Source organism: Salvia miltiorrhiza, chromosome 3 (assembly GCF_028751815.1).
Source record: "Salvia miltiorrhiza cultivar Shanhuang (shh) chromosome 3, IMPLAD_Smil_shh, whole genome shotgun sequence".
Lineage (NCBI taxonomy): Eukaryota > Viridiplantae > Streptophyta > Magnoliopsida > Lamiales > Lamiaceae > Salvia > Salvia miltiorrhiza.
In genome coordinates this window covers 47727473-47744332 of record NC_080389.1, presented here as the reverse complement: position 1 = coordinate 47744332, position 16860 = coordinate 47727473, and the positions used below count along the sequence as shown (strand labels likewise).

The window sequence follows — 16860 nt, the reverse complement described above, 5'->3', positions numbered from 1 at the left end:
GACAAAAGAGGGGGTGTTTCGCATGAAGGTAACAAGGATTTGTCCGCTCTTGGCCCGGACAATATTGCTAGTCGCATTAGTCAGTTAGAAGAGCAGGCTAGTCAGGGGATGAAAATGCTCTCGGACAAAACGACCAAGCGGGGACGTGGCCGCCTAAAGGGCACGGGAAAGGGCATGGGAAGGGAGCCGATGCAAGCGGTTCCGGAAGGTAGCATAAAAGGTCGTCTCAGGAATGCAGGGGAAATGGGCTACAAGCCGAGGGACTTTGTACTTGATTGTAGCAATAGTGATAGCATGAGGGCAATGAATAATATAGTACATAGACGTTGGTCAGATGAGATGGACGACTATCCTGATTTATGGGATTGCTAGTGTCTTCAGGTTTCGTAGCTTAACGATCTCTTTTCGAGTTTCGTGCCCTTAGTCTGCGTTTTGTGCTCTCAAGGGATTTTTTTTCTTTTTCTTTTATAATAAACCTCAATTTAATAATGACCTTGCTTTTGAGACAATGATTATTGAAATTTCTTATTCATGCTTAATGAATAATCTCTCCTGCTTCAAGAAAATAAAAAAGTTTATGCTTTCATGGACATGGAAATATACATCGTTAATACAATATAACTCCTTTGTACTAGTACTAAATAAATTAATAACTCCTCTAAGATAATAATTTTATTTGATCTTGACCTGGGCCCATTACGCAAATTAATTAATTAATAATTCGGATAAGTTAATAAGATAAAAAAAAATCAGAAAACCCTTATATTAAATATTTGTGGTCCCATCAACATTATAAATTAATGATATCGTGAAATTACCAAGACAAGTAGGACAACTTAGTAAAATATAAATTTATTTTTGTTTATTTTCTTTTGAAATTTAAATTAAAATAAATTTTATCTCCAACTTTTTGCACTCAAAAGCTTTGATGTGACGTTTTTGATCTGTAACAAAATATTATATATAGCTTCCATTTTTTATATATTACGGAATTTGAAAATGAGGACTATATGATACGGAATTTGAAAATAAAGATGATATATAGCTTTCATTTTTTACATTTACACTCATATTTAACACATCTAAATGAAAATTATAACTTCCATCACGGTCCGAAACAAGAGTGTAAATATAAAAAATGAAAGCTATAGTCCTCATTTTCAAATTCAATAACATATAGTCCTTATTTTTTAAATTCCATAACATATAGTCCTTTTTTCTGAAAACACTGAAAATAGCGGTCTTGTTTTAACAATTAGCTCTAGAAAATATGCAGAAATGATTTGAGCTTTGTTTGGTTATACTTTCAGTTTTTATTTCCTAGTTTCAGCATTTGTAGTACTTTTTTGTGTTGATTTTCTGAACCGTTTTTTTTTTCTGTGATAAACAATCTGTTACATCTAGCAAAAGAAAAAATTTAATTGAAAATAGATGTTAGAGGATTCAAAATAAATTTTTAGATGTTAGAGAATTACAAAATTTGGAGTAATGGTTTTGAAAAAACAAACAAACATGTCCTTCATCTCTCTTAAAAAAAATTATAATTATGATAAAAACATTAGGTAGCCCTTCAGTTTGGGTCGATCACTGTCTTCACGGCTAATGAATATTGAATTTTTTTTGTCGATTTTGGCCTATAAATACACATATGACATATGGTGTTGAATATTGACTTTTTTTATATTAGCCTATAAACACACAAATTTTGGATATATTTTCTAATTTTGTACCCGACCTTTTTTTTACTTTTTTTTTGCCTTTTTTTAAAAAAAAATTTCTGACAGAATTGAATTGTCCCCAAATAGATGACCTTGCTTTTGAGACAATGATTATTGAAATTTCTTATTCATGCTTAATGAATAATCTCTCCTGCTTCAAGAAAATAAAAAAGTTTATGCTTTCATGGACATGGAAATATACATTGTTAATACAATATAACTCCTTTGTATTATAGTACTAAATAAATTAATAACTCCTCTAAGATAATAATTTTATTTGATCTTCACCTGGGCCCATTACGCAAATTAATTAATAATTCGGATAAGTTAATAAGATAAATAAAAAAATAAAAAAATAAAAAAAATCAGAAAACCCTTATATTAAATATTTGTGGTCCCATCAACATTATAAATTAATGATATCGTGAAATTACCAAGAGAAATAGGACAACTTAGTAAAATATAAATTTATTTTTGTTTATTTTTCTCTTGAAATTTAAATTAAAATAAATTTTATCTCAAACTTTTTGCACTCAAAAGCTTTGATGTGACGTTTTTGATCTGTAAACAAATTATAAATGATTTTCGATGCTATTATTGCTTCCTTTATTATCACTCTAAACTTCATGCTCAACTGAATTTATAATTATGGGTACAAACAATTTCTTCTAAGAATCTCTAAACATATATGCTTCATGTTCACCCAATCACTTGGAAACTCTTACATCCTTTTATAATCCGTAAGAGAATGGCTATTGTCCCTTCCTAAACATTTATAGTCCAAACCGAAATTGCAAGATTGCTGAATATTTTCTATGTTAAATTCAAGTTTAATTTATTGAATATTTATGTTTTTGAATTCTTATGTAATTAAATTTAAATTCATTGATAAAAAAATATATATATTTTAATTAATAAATTATTAATCTATCTACTAATTAATATATTTAAATTAATAAAATTTCACAATTCCAATAATATTAATTTATAAAAATTATACTGTAAAATGTAATTATAATAGTAATACTTGAATAATTCGTATATATCATTTTGGTAAACTACATTAATTCATATACCTCTTCTCTTCATAAATATCTTCCACGTTCCGAAGTTATTATCTTACCCAAACATACATGTACTTGTAGGTCACATCAAATCTATAGTGGGGTATGAAAATAGGGGAATTTAGCAGTTTTAACTTTTTCGTTGCTTGGCTTCAAAACAAAAAACTTTTTCGTTGCTTCATAGAGTGAGTTCACTCATATGACTATGCACATTTCCTACAGAGCTATATTTGTCCAAGTAATTTGTCTTATCGAAAGTGTGTGGATCAGTTAGCTAACCTGCTGATCGATAGCTTATAATTAATTAATTGGACAAATAACTGAACATACGTACAAAAAAATGGTTTTCGGAATACCGGAGGAAGTCGGGGGAATCAGAGTGACAAAGGTGTTTTCGACAGAAGGTCTTGGCAGATGAAGGATGTGACGACGTTCTTCTTCAATAACCTCCCGGAAGACTGCAGCATTGATTTTCTTAGAAGAAAGTTCGAAACGATCAGGAAACCCATTGATATCTTCTGCCCCATGAAACGGGACCTCAAAGGTAAACCCTTTGGTTTCGTTAGGTTCGAAAAGGTGGAGGACCAAGAAAACCTTTTGGCTGACCTTAACAAGCTTTGGATAGGAAGCTTCAACATCAGAGTCTTCTTTCCAAAATTTAACAGGGAAAGAGTGCCGCGCGATGTCACTAACGACACAGCTGGAATGAACCTTCAGGTGCATGGTAAGAGTAACGCATTTCTTGCTAGTACAAGGAAAACGGGGATTTCTTTTAAGGCAGCTCTGGGGAACAAATCAGAGGTTTTGGTGGCTGACGAAGTCCTTCATTTTCAACCTCTGGACGAGGAGAAAGAGTGGCTTAACGGAGCTTTTACGGGTTACATTAAGAATGAATACATTTGGGAAGAAATCAGCGAGGAAGTTAACTGTGAGTGCGTCGGCAAGCTTAAGGTGTCGCCCATGGGGGGAAACCTTGTGCTGATTCAAAACACCAGCGAGCAGTCGGTTGAAAAGGCGTTGGAGGAGCTCAACGAGTGGAGTTCTTTCTGGTTTCAATGGTGCCGACCTTGGAACTACGTCGACGTTCACCAACAAACAATGGTGTGGACTAGATGGTTGGGGGTTCCATTACATGCATGGAACCCTAGATTCTTCGACCTCGTTTGCGGAAAATTTGGCCGAGTTCTCAAGATCCATGAAAGCACAAGACAGAGAAGAAGATTTGATGAAGCACTTATCCAGATTTCCACGGGTTTAAATTCAGTGGAAAAGGTTTTTGATTGCAATGTTAGTGGCGCCAGTTTTCAAATTCGGATCGAAGAAGTTCGCCCCTCGAACGGAGCCTCAGAGGGTGAAATATGGAACGAAGGTGACTCGGAATCGGATTCCGATTGGTCCGTGGATGAACTTTCTTCATCGCCGGCAGAAGCATGCATTGGAGGTTCAGAGGTACCAGTGGATCAGGAGGCCGACGGTTCAGTCTCCCAAAAGGAAGCCTCTTCGAAACCTGCGCAAATTACAGTTGGGGGCCCTAGCCCCGAGAAGAATAATCATAGAGAGGCGGCTGTGGATTTTTCGAGTTTTCTGTCTCACGATGTTCTCCCAGATAAGTTGGGCTAGGTTTCGGAGTTGGGCCAACTTGGGAACTCTTTTGAGGAAGGCCCAGAGGATCAGAGACTTGGTGCTCACTTAACCTATCAGATCGAGGCCCAAGACCAGGCCCATTTTCTTCCAAGCCCTGATAAACTCGTTAATTTAGGGGAGATTGGTCTTTCGACACCCTCTGAACCCCTTCTCTCACAGAGAGGTATTGAATCCCACCCCCCCATGGTGTTCGAGAATGGTGTGGATCCCATGATTAAAGGGGCTGAGTTCGCGGCTGATGGAGGACTGATGACGAACTCTGTTTGTGGGATAAGCCGGAACAAGTTGACAAACGGGGCCGAGGGGAAGGCTGAATCTTTGATCAGACCGAAAGAGAAACTTCGAAATGATGGGGGAAAGGACAGGGCGGTGAATCGAGCTACCTTCAAGAGAACAAGAAAGCTCCAACGACGAAAGGCAAAAGAAAATGAAAAGAGGGCCTGGGGGAAGTTTATTGTCAACATCGATTCCTTGAGCGCTCCGGAAAGATCTGAAGATTCTAACGGCGGGTCAATTAAAGAGATTCCTGGTGTCGAAACTGGGGACAAAAGAGTCGTCGAGGGCTATGAAGCCTGGAACTTTGGCAAAAAGCTGGGTTTGTCCAGCAACCTGACAGACCGTGAAGTGGTGGCACAAATTGTATCACAAAATGAGACACAAGAGGATGCAGCAGAGCTAGGAGAAATCCGACCAGGTAATCAATGATTGTTATTTCTTACAATATTAGAAGCTTGGGGAACATTGCTAAGCAGAGAGACTGTCGCGATCTTATCAGTTCGGAGAAAGCAGATTTGTGTTTTATTCAGGAGTCAAAACTGGAGGAATTTTCTGAATCTTTGTGCTATTCGTGGTGGGGCGCAAACAACTGTAAGTGGGCGGCGAGAAATTCGGAAGGCAGATCGGGGGGAATCTTGTGCGCCTGGAATAAAGATTTATTCTTTGTCTCCAGTAAGTGGGATTTTCCCGGTGCCGTGATTATTATCGGGGTGTGGAGACCCAATAATCTGAGGTGCTGTTTCGTGAACGTCTATGCACCCTCTAATCCCTCAGAGAAGCATGTTCTGTGGGATATGATCAGGGTGTTTGTTGATCAGAATAAGGACCTTTGCCTGTGTGTCCTAGGAGATTTTAATGCAATCAGAGATCCTGGGGAGCGTGTGGGAAGTGGAGAACCCTACGGGGCGACGGAGACAAGACTTTTTGATCTGTTTATCCGGGAGAGTGAACTGCTGGAAATCAGAACTCAAGGAAGAAAGTTCACATGGTATCAGCCAAACGGGAGGTGCAAAAGCAAGCTTGATAGGTTTCTTGTCAACAAGAAGTGGATTACAGAATAGCCGGCGACGTGTGGTCGCGGTTTACAGAGGACGCTCTCAGACCATTGCCCAATCATTCTCTCCACTAATTTGGTTGATTGGGGACCCAAACCCTTTCGTTTCATCAATGCGTGGACCTCGCATCATGAGTTCATGCACTTGGTCAAGAAAGTGTGGGACGAGACGAAGGTTGCGGGCTGGAGTTGCTTCGTGTTTAAGGAAAAACTCAAGAGATTGAAACTTGTGTTGAAAGAATGGAATCGGTCCACGTTTGGCAATATTGATCTTTCCATCCACTCTTTGAAGGATGAACTCCAACAATGGGACTCTATCGACGACACTTTTGGTTTGGAGGAGGTGGAGGTCATCAAGAGAAACGAGATTAAAGCTAACATCTTTCTGCAAACAAAAAGAAAGATCAGCGTGCTTCAATAGAAAGCCGATGCACGTTGGGTTAGAGAAGGAGATCTGAATACGAGCTTCTACCATAGAGTCATCGTTGGTAGAAGAAAGAAGAATGAAATTTCGGGTAAACTGTTTGATAACCAGGGGGTTGCAGAGCCTTTGGAGGTCAAGAAAAGAGTTAAAGGTTTCTTTGAGAACATCTTTAGGAAAAAGAGAAGGGTGCTACCGACTTTATCGGACGACTTCGTGGCCCAAAAACTGTCTTCTGCAGATAGAGATTGGCTTGTGAGGCCGTTCGTGGAAGAAGAGATAAAAGAGGCTATTTGGAATTGTGAAGGCAACAAGAGTCCGGGCCCGGACGATTTTAATCTTAACTTCTGGAAAGTTTCTTGGGAGACAATCAAGGGAGATCTTATTCAGGTGCTGGCGGATTTCCATTCAAATGGGAAAATCCCTCGTAGCTGCAACTTTTCCTTCATCGTTCTTATTCCCAAGAAAGATGAAGCTTGCTCGCTCGATGATTACAGACCAATCTCCCGTATTTGCAGCTTGTACAAAGTTATAGCCAAAGTTCTTGCCGGCAGAATGAAGAAGGTGATGAACTCCATTATTTTGGATAATCAAAGCGCCTTTATCAGTAGTAGATATATTTTGGATGGTGTGGTGATCCTGAACGAGGTGATTGCCGAAGCAAAAAAACAGAGGTCTGGAAGAATCATTTTTAAAATCGATTTCGCCAAAGCTTATGACTCGGTGGAATGGGATTTTATCGATGTAATGTTAGACCGCCTTAACTTTGATCTCGTCTGGAGGAGGTGGATTAGAGGTTGTCTTGAGTCGGCTTCAGCAAATGTCTTGGTGAACGGGTCTCAGTCCGGGGAGTTCAGATTGGAAAGAGGTTTAAGACAGGGGGACCCAATGTCTCCTTTCCTCTTCCTCATCGCAGCGGAAGGGCTCCATTCTCTTATCGAGAAGGCTGCTGAAAAGAATCTCTTAGTGCCCGCTGTGATTGGCAAAGAAAAGATTAAGATTTCTCATCTCCAATATGCCGACGACACTATCTTTGTGTTGGAGAAGGATGATCGAAACCCGGCTGCTGTTAAGAATATCCTTACTTTGTTCCATTTCATTTCGGGGTTGTCGGTCAATTATTCTAAAAGCAGCCTGATGGGTATAGAAGTTGACGATATTAAAGTGGAGAGAATGGCGTCTGACCTTAACTGCAAAGTGGGCGTCGTTCCTTTCAAATACATTGGCGTTAGAGTTGGTGGTCGTCCGAAGAGTGTGGTGGACTGGAGCTACATTGTTGACAAAGTGAAGAAGAAAGTCGAAGGGTGGAAGAACAGGAAGCTGTCTCTTGCTGGGAGAATTACTCTGATTAAATCCGTCCTTCAAGCTATTCCTATTTACCAGCTTTCCTTTTCTTTTATTCCAAAAGCCACGGTGAGATCCTTAAATTCTATTTTTGGGAATTTTCTTTGGGGAGAGAAAGTGGGCTCTGGACCCATTTCGTGGGTTAAATGGGAAGATCTGTGTCTGGAGAAAAAGGAAGGGGGCCTGGGTTTTAGGAATATCGAGTGGTTCAATCACGCTCTTGTTTTGAAATGGTTGTGGAGATATTTAGAGGAAGGAGGGCTGCTTTGGGCAAAAGTTATGAGGTCAATTTATGGGGAGGTGGAGTGGGGAGTCGAGGGGTCTTTTACCTTGGGGAGACGTAGGTCGGCAGGTGGCTGGTGGCCGAATTTAGTGGCGAAGGCCGGAAGTGGGGGTGGGGGGTGGTTTCGGGATAATGTTGAAAGGAAAGTAGGAGATGGGCAAGACACTAAATTTTGGGACCACTGTTGGGCAGGGAGTACACCCCTTAGGTTAGTTTTCCCAAGATTATTTCACTTAAGCGTGAATAAGGAGGCGACGGTGAGCGAGATGGGGAGGTGGGAAAATGGGGCGTGGGAGTGGGATTTGAGATGGAGAAGAGAGCTCCGGGCGAGAGATGTTGAAGCTACTAACATTTTAGCTGCTTGTCTCTTTGATCCTGATCCTTGTGCAGGTACCAAAGATAGATGGACGTGGAGAGCAGATAAATATGGGGAGTACACGACAAAATCTGCATACTCGGTGATCAAAGCTTCAAGGATTACTATCCAGCCGGTGATTACTAATAAGGAGGCGTTAGCAAAAGTCTGGGATACACCCGCGATACAAAAAGCAAAAGTCTTAGCTTGGAGGATCCTGAGGCGAAGATTACCAACTTGTGATAATCTTAGGAAGAGGAATGTGTTGTTAAACGAGGAGGAGGCGATGTGCAATGCGTGCTTCCACAAACTGGAATCGACTGAGCATGTCTTCCTACTATGCCCAAAAACTGGAATGATGTGGGACAAGATCCAAAAGTGGCTCGGATGTAGCGCGGTTCGACCTCAAAGTATTTCTTCTCATTTCCATACCTTTACTCATCTGGGCGGGGGAAAGGAAAGTGAGCTTTTTCTCAAGGCCTTATGGATGTGCACCAATTGGGTGTTGTGGAAGAAAAGGAACGGAAGTCGCTTTGAAGGAAAATGGTGGCAGATTGACGGTGTTTTCATGGAGATCAAAATGAGATCATGGAGTTGGGCTAACGAGTTTAAGAGTCTCGGTAAAGATTTTAGTTTCTGTAATTGGTGCTCTGATGACTTGTTGTCAAGACTGGTGTAAGTTTCTTATTTGTGGTATCTCTGGTACCTAAGTTTCCTTTTAATGAATTTTCTTGATAAAAAAAAAGCTTATAATTAATTAATTGGACAAATAACTGAACATACGTACAAAAAGTGGTGGCTTAGCTACTCGCTTTATACTCAAAAAATATTTGTAAAAAAAATATATGAATTTTAGTTTGCTCAATTATAAGATTTGAATATACAATAAGAAGGCTTAGAACACATTGAAAAATGTATTTTAGAATCTAAAGGGTTGATCTGAAATAACACTTAGCGGTCGTTTGGTTCAAGTAGATGAATTAAAAGGGAATGAAATCAAATAAATGAGTGGAATGGTAATAATAATCATTACTTTTATTGAGTGTTTGATTTAACAATGAAAATGAGTCATTAGTAAATGATTTCCTTTCTTTTATTTCCCCTCTATCTTGAGGGGTAACAAATTGAGTGATTGGGTTACTCTCAAGTAAGGGTAATGATTACACAAATTGGGTGATTGGGTCTCCCTCCGCCTCCTCGGTCTCCCTCACTTTACCCTAATCAGATCCTCTCCACCCTTTCACCTCCCCCAATCCTCAATTACACAAACGCCTTCAATGCAATCTCTCCCTTCTTAGCCCCCCCATTCCCTGCGATCAATGTAAGCAATGACACACGAGATTCACTCTCTGAAAGGCTCTGCTACTCCTTTCTTGTGTCGCCGGATTCTTGTCTGTGGTTTCCTGTTTAGTGACTGATTGTGTGAGCTTCGTGTGGTGTTTTCACCATTGATCTATCTTGTGGCCTTGGTTTGTGTTGTTGCCGAAAGTACTTCGTCTCCGTGGGAAAATCTGAGCCTCCTGTGTCTTCAAGACACACTTTTCCTACAGTTGAAATCTCTCTCTTGGTCCTTTATCTTCTTTGATTCTCTTTTAGGTTCTCTTTTACTTGTTGTTTTCTTTTCTCTTTTGCAGGTAATATAGGTGAGAAGAAGTTCAAAGAAGTGAAGAGAAGATTTCTGGATTCAAGTTGCTTGAGCAGCTGTGAAGTGGATAGGACGGTCGGGAACCAAGTGGTGAACCACCGGCTAGGCAAAGATACCCTACAGTGGTATCAGAGCCACGGGGACCTAGCCGGGGCACCCCCCGACCGCATCTCCTTCCCGACGAGCAAGGACTTTGGTAAGTCCGATTTCTCCCCTGCTTGGGAGAATCGGCTCTGGTAAATTGGCTGAAACCCTAGCTACCTAGTTTTAGGGTTGGAATTCTTGCTTTCTATGAAAAACATCTGTGTTTGGTGGTGAATTCCTGTGGTCTTCTTGCTGGTATCTTTCGATCCTACTTTTTTGTTTCTGCCTTTCTTTCTCCTATGACTTCTCTGAGTGTTTTTGCTCATCTTCTTGTGAACCCTAGCATTCCAAGCTTGAGAGCCTTGTGCTCGGACTATCTTGCTTACGGTCCACTTCGTCTGGATTCCTCTGTGGGTCTCTTCGTGCAAGTAGCCTGAATAGCAAGAGTAGTCAAAGGTTCACCGGCAGTCCTGAGCTATTGCTTGGATCTACCTTGTGTTTTCTGTTTATTGGTGTTTTCTCTTGCTCTCCAAAATTTGCTAAAACTCATTGGTTTATGAGTTTCTGGTAAACTGACTCTGTTTTCTGGTCAGTTCTTGTTGAACAAGCTTGGGGTTGTCCTGAGTGAATCCTTTGCTCCACAGATAAATCTGTGCTGAGAACTGGGCTAGCCTCAGCACCTTTTTTCCCCCTTGTATTGCTTGTTTATCTGCTCAGGAAATCTTTTCTCTGGCCTCTTGTGTGTTTTTGTTGAGTTGTTGACTGTTGTTTGTGAGAATTTGTGGCTGCTGTTTGGTGTGCTGCTGCCTGTCTTTGTGTGATTCTTTTAATCATGAACAATGTGCATAAGGTGGCATTTAATGGCAGAGATGATTTTCAAGATTGGAAAACCAAAATTGAGTGCATTTTGGTATAAAAAAAGGGTTGATAAGGCAATCTTGACAAAAATTGATGCATCTATGACTGATGAAAAATTGCATGACATGAATGACAGTGTTAGGGCCACTATTTTGCTAAATTTGAGTAGCTCTATTGTTAGGAAAGTCTCTCATCACAAATGTGCTAAAGATCTGTGGGATAATCTGATTTTCCTTTATGTTGCATCCTCTGAAGTGTCTGCATGGTCTTTACAAAACCAATTTATGTCTTTTCAAATGGATTCTTCAAAAGATGTTGATGCAAATATGTATGATTTTAATAAATTGCTCCAAGATTTAAAGCTTGCTGGTGATGATTCCATTGAAAAATATGCTCCTCAAATTATGTTGGGATCTATCCCTGAGTCTTTTGCTGAAGTCAAGTCTGCTTTGAAATATGGTGGGTCTAATGTCACATGTGATATGATTGTAACTGGTCTTAAGGCAAAAGAGAATGAGCTTAAATCTCTAAAATCCAAGCCTATGCATGGTGAGATTATGTATGTCAACAGGGATAACCACAGAAATTCTCACCACAGTTTTAATAAGAACTTGAACTCTGGAAAATCCAATACTTTGGCTAATGAAAGACAAGAAAAGCAGTCTGATCATACTCAGAACAAGAATCAGAATCAAAATTATGATCAAAAGCCCAGAAAGCTTTGTTGGAATTGTGGTAAACCTGCTCATTTTATCAATAGGTGCAAACAACCCAAAAGGAACAAAAATTTTGTGAATAATGAGCCTAAGCAGCATGCTAATAATTTATATGAAGATGATGACATTTATATGGTGCATGATGAATATGATTTTCAGTATATAAATTACACCAATGTTGTCTCCAAATCTGTGCAAACTAATGAATGGCTCATTGATTCTGGATGCACTTTTCATGTCACACCCTATGAGCACATGTTTCATAATTTGCATTATATAAAATCTGGTCATGTTGCTCTTGCTGATGGTCAAAACTGTGAAATTCAAGGAGGGTGATATTTACTTAAAATTCAAATATGGAAGCATGCTTACCTTAAGTGATGTCAGATATGTGCCTAAGTTGAAGTTTAACTTGCTTTCTGTGTCAAAAATTGCTGACAAAATGCTTGATGGCTCTGTGAATTACTTGAGATTTCAATTTGAAAATGATTCTATGCTATACTTTACTGCACCTAGAAAATGTGATCTTTATGTTGTTCAAGCTGAGTCTGTGCCTTTACCTGTTGCTAATTTGGTCCAAGAGGACAAACTGCTTTATGGCATGCTAGATTAGGGCATATGAGCAATAAAGATTTGAAAATTCTAAATAAATCTGGTGCATTTGGAAAATATAAGGTGTCTAGTCTACCTTTCTGTGAACCATGTGTGATGGGTAAACACCATAAAACCTCATTTCATGTGTCTGTGCCTTATCCTAGGAAGCATGTTAGCACTGAAATTCTTGAATATTTGCATGCTGATGTATGGGGTCCTGCTAAAGTACCAACTCATGGTGGAAACTTGTATTTCTTGTCTATCATTGATGATTTCTTAAGAAAAACCTGGGTGTTTTTTTATGAAAAACAAGTCTGATGTGTTTGTAAAACTTTCTAAATGGGCTGTTGAGATTCAAAATCAGACTAAAAAGAGGATTAAATGCATTAAAACTGACAATGGGCTTGAATTCTGTAATCATGATATGGATAATTGGTGTTCTGACCAAGGAATCCTTAGGCATAAGTCTGTTCCATACACTCCACAGCAAAATGGAGTGGTTGAGAGAATGAATAGGACTCTCCTTGAGAGAGTTAGAAGTTTGCTTGTTGCTTCTGGTTTGTCTAAGCATTTTTGGGGTGAAGCTCTCATGACTGCTACTTATTTGATCAATAGATCACCATCTGTGTCTTTACTTGGAAAATTGTCTGAATCTGTTTTCTTGAATAAGCCTGTTTGCTTGAGCAATATGAAAATCTTTGGTTGTGCTGCATATGTGCATCAAAATGTGAGCAAACTTGATCCTAGGGCTAGAAAGTGTATGTTTCTAGGATATCCTGAAGGTGTGAAAGGTTATAGACTATGGGATAGAAGTGTGTCTGGTTTTAAAACTTGCATTAGTAGAGATGTTGTGTTTAATGAGCATAATTTCCCATGTTTATTTTAATCCTCACACTCTGCTGCTCCAAGTGAGGTGGAGAAAGTAAATGGCTTTGACCAAAAACAAGTATGAGTTCATGTTTCCTAACCCCATTGTTCCAAATGAGGTGGATGATCAATCCACTATGCACCCTGAACCTGAATCTGTAAATCATGAGGTTCCTATCATTGAAAATGATCATGTGCATGTTCCTGAGGCAACTGATGAACCGAACAATAATTTGACAACTCCTGAAACAAGCTCTAGAACAGATGATTTGTATACCACCATTCCAGAATCGGAGAATTTAGATAACTATCATCTTGCTAGAGATAGGGAAATGAGGAATGTAAGACCACCTGCCGGATTTGATGATTACAACTTGTCTCTATATGCTTTCAATGTGTTTAGCAATGTTGATAAATGTGAACCTAAGTCCTACTCTGAAGCTGTGAATTCTGATGAATCTGATAAATGGCTTGCTGCTATGAACTCTGAAATGAAATCATTGCATGATAACAATACTTGGATACTTGTTGAAAAACCTGATGATTGTTCTATTGTTGAATGCAAATGGCTGTTTAAGATTAAAAATGAGATTGATGATGTAAGGTATAAGGCCAGATTGGTTGCAAAAGGTTTTACACAAAAAGAAGGCATTGATTACAATGAGATTTTTGCTCCTATGGTTAAGTTTACTACTGTGCGCATTATGCTTGCTCTTGTGGCTCATTTTAACTGGGATCTTAAGCAAATGGATGTTACAACTGCATTCCTTCATGGTGAACTTGAAAACAACATCTACATGCATCAGCCTGAGGGTTTTGTTGATAAAAACTTCCGAAATCATGTGTGCTTGCTTAAGAAATCCTTGTATGGCCTCAAATAGTCCCCTAGGTAGTGGAACATTAAGTTTGATAAGTGTATGCAAAACATGAACTTTACTAGAAGCAAATTTGACCATTGCTTGTATTACATGGAATCTGATACTCCTATGTTCTTGTTGCTCTATGTTGATGATATGCTCTTGATTGGTCCTTGTCTAAAAACCATAGAACATGTGCAAAAATGTTTGTGTGATAAGTTTGACATAAAGGATCTTGGTGATGCAAGGAAGATACTTGGCATGAACATAGAAAGAAATAGGGAAAAATCCACTCTCTTGTTGCATCAAACTGCCTATGTTGATCAAGTTTTGAAGAAGTTTCACATGGAAAATTGCAAACCTGTCAATGTGCCTTTGGCTTCTCACTTTGTGTTAAGTAAAAATCAATCTCCCCAAACTGAATCTGAGTTGACTGAGATGAAACATGTTCCTTATGCAAAAGTTATAGGTTCTGTGATGTACTTGATGATTAGCACAAGGCCTAATATTGCTTATACTGTTTCTTGCTTAAGTAGATATATGGCTAATCCTAGAATCCCACATTGGGAAGCCCTCAAATAGCTTCTTAGGTACTTGAAATCCACTATGAATAGTGGTCTGACCAAAGAAAGTCTACCACTTCATGTGTTTACTTTGTGTGGTGCATGCATTAGTTGGAAATCTCAACTGCAAAGTATTGTTGTCTTGTCTACTACAGAATCTTAATACATTGCTGCTACTAAGGCTGTGAAAGAAGCTATTTGGCTTAATGGTGTTCTGTCTGAAATTAAGTTTATTGATGATAAACCTCTTATTTATTCTGACAGCCAATCTGCTATTCAACTATGCAAAAACCATGTGTTTCATGATAGAACTAAGCACATTGATGTGAGATTTCATTTCATCTGTGATGTTGTTGAAAAATGTGATGTTTTGCTTGATAAAATCGCCTCTGAATTCAACCCTGCAGACATGGGTACTAAGTGCCTACCAGTTGCAAAGCTGGTGTCTTGCAAGAGATCTTTAAACATTGATCTTGGTTGAGTTTAGTTTCTGTGCTTTCTTTGTTAGGTATTTTAGCCTGTGTGGCTGAATGCCTTATGTGCCTTTGTGTTTACTTGTGTTGTCTGTGTTGGTTATTCTTACCCCTCTGCAATTTATTCAAGGATAACCTTTTAAAGGCTTGAGATGAATTGCTATCTGTTGGGTTGGTCTCTAGTGTTGAGATTGAGATTTATACGCTTAGTATTTCTCTCTCCCTCTCTTGTCTTGTCTGTGTGATAGATAAGAGTAAAAATGGCTGTGATGAACCGTTTTGTGATGAGTACTTCCTTGGCGACATAAAGACCAATGGGCCAAAGGTGGATATGTGGTGAGTTGGCCCAATGTTCTTTATCTTCTATCCCTGGCCCAATTGTTTTTGGGCCCAGCCCTCCTCTACCCAGCCCATCTGTCTTTCTCCCCCCCCCTTTTTCCCCCTAATCAGATCATCTCCACCCTTTCACCTCCCCCCAACCCTCGATTACACAAACACCTTCAATGCAATCTCTCCCTTCTTAACCCCCTCATTCCCTGCGATCAATGTAAGCAACAACACACGAGATTCACTCTCTAAAAGGCTCTGCTACTCTTTTCTTGTGTCGCCAGATTCCTGTCTGTGGTTTCCTGTTTGGTGACTGATTGTGTGAGCTTCGTGTGGTGTTTTCACCATTGATCTATCTTGTGGCCTTGGTTTGTGTTGTTGCCGGAAGTACTTCGTCTCCGTGGGAAAATATGAGCTTCCTGTGTCTCCGAGACACACTTTTCCCACAACTAAAATCTCTGTCTTGGTTCTTTATCTTCTTTGATTCTCTAGGTTCCCTTTTACTTGCTGTTTTCTTTTCTCTTTTGCAGGTAATACAGGTGAGAAGAAGTTCAAAGAAGTGAAGAGAAGATTTGTGGATTCAAGTTGCTTGAGCAGCTGTGAAGTGGACAGGACGGTCGGGAACCAAGTGGTGAACCTCCGGTTAGGCGAAGATACCCTACAGATATCAGCAATGGCTGTCTATCTCCCTTCCTTTTTCTAGGAGACCTTTGGACTGGCTGATGCATGGGTTTCAAAGGCACAATTATCTGCCATAATATTGAAGTTTTTTAGCATAGCAGTCCTAAACTTTCGAGTTTTCGACTTACCCATCGAGTTAACGTCATGCCGAAAATTTATAATAATAAAATTATTAACATATTCTCTTGACAATTCTATATTTGAGACAAACAAATACACAGTGACATTTCAACATCGACTTATATTATAACTATGATGCACACATTTTTCTTTAAAGATCATTATATTCTACTCCCGCCGTCCCATGAAGCAAGACCAAGTTTTCTTTTTGGTCTGTCCCACGAAACAAGACCAGTTTCTAAAAATAGCAAAAAAAATTACTTTTTATTCACCTTTTCACTTTTTTACCTACCACATTTAACATACAAAATATCAATTTCTTAATTTTCGTGCCGAAAAGAACTAGGTCTTGCTTCATGGGACAGAGGGAGTAACTTCTTATATCTAAACGTTTTATATTAAGCATACATTAAAAACATAGAGAAATCAAATTATGAAGTTAACTTTCAAATATTGAATCAAAATACATTCCACAATTTTTTTTGGATTAAAAATATTACTTCCTCCGTCCACGATATCATTTCCACTTTGTGGACGACACAGATTTTAAGAAAGTTGTAGAGATTAATTGATAGTAATGAGTATTGTTGTGAGTGGAATTTGGGTCTCACTATTATTATGAGTGGAGTTTGTGGACCCTACAACTATAAATGGAAGTAGAAATGATATTGTGGATGGATCAAAATGTCAAAAGTGGAAACGATATTGTGAACGAATGAAGTATTACTAATTTTCTAAAGTAAAGTAATGGAGTTGAAAATCAAATAACGAGAAAATTTTCATATAATCAGGCGAATACATTATTTTCGGGTCAATCTTCTATGACTCAGGCTATTTTTCGACTAACTATATCGGGGCTATTCGGTTATAGGGCAATCGGGTTGTTTGTCTCTAATTAACATGTATTATTTGCAAC

The 16860-nt window shown here is 38.9% G+C and overlaps 1 protein-coding gene across 1 annotated transcript; it reads left to right on the top strand.

The window, feature by feature from the left end:
* Nucleotides 1–5127: 5127 nt before the first annotated feature.
* On the top strand, nucleotides 5128–5763 carry LOC131018912 (uncharacterized). The gene has a single exon (XM_057947600.1). The coding sequence runs from the start codon at nucleotides 5128–5130 to the stop codon at nucleotides 5761–5763; it is 636 nt and encodes a 211-aa protein (XP_057803583.1).
* Nucleotides 5764–16860: the final 11097 nt, after the last annotated feature.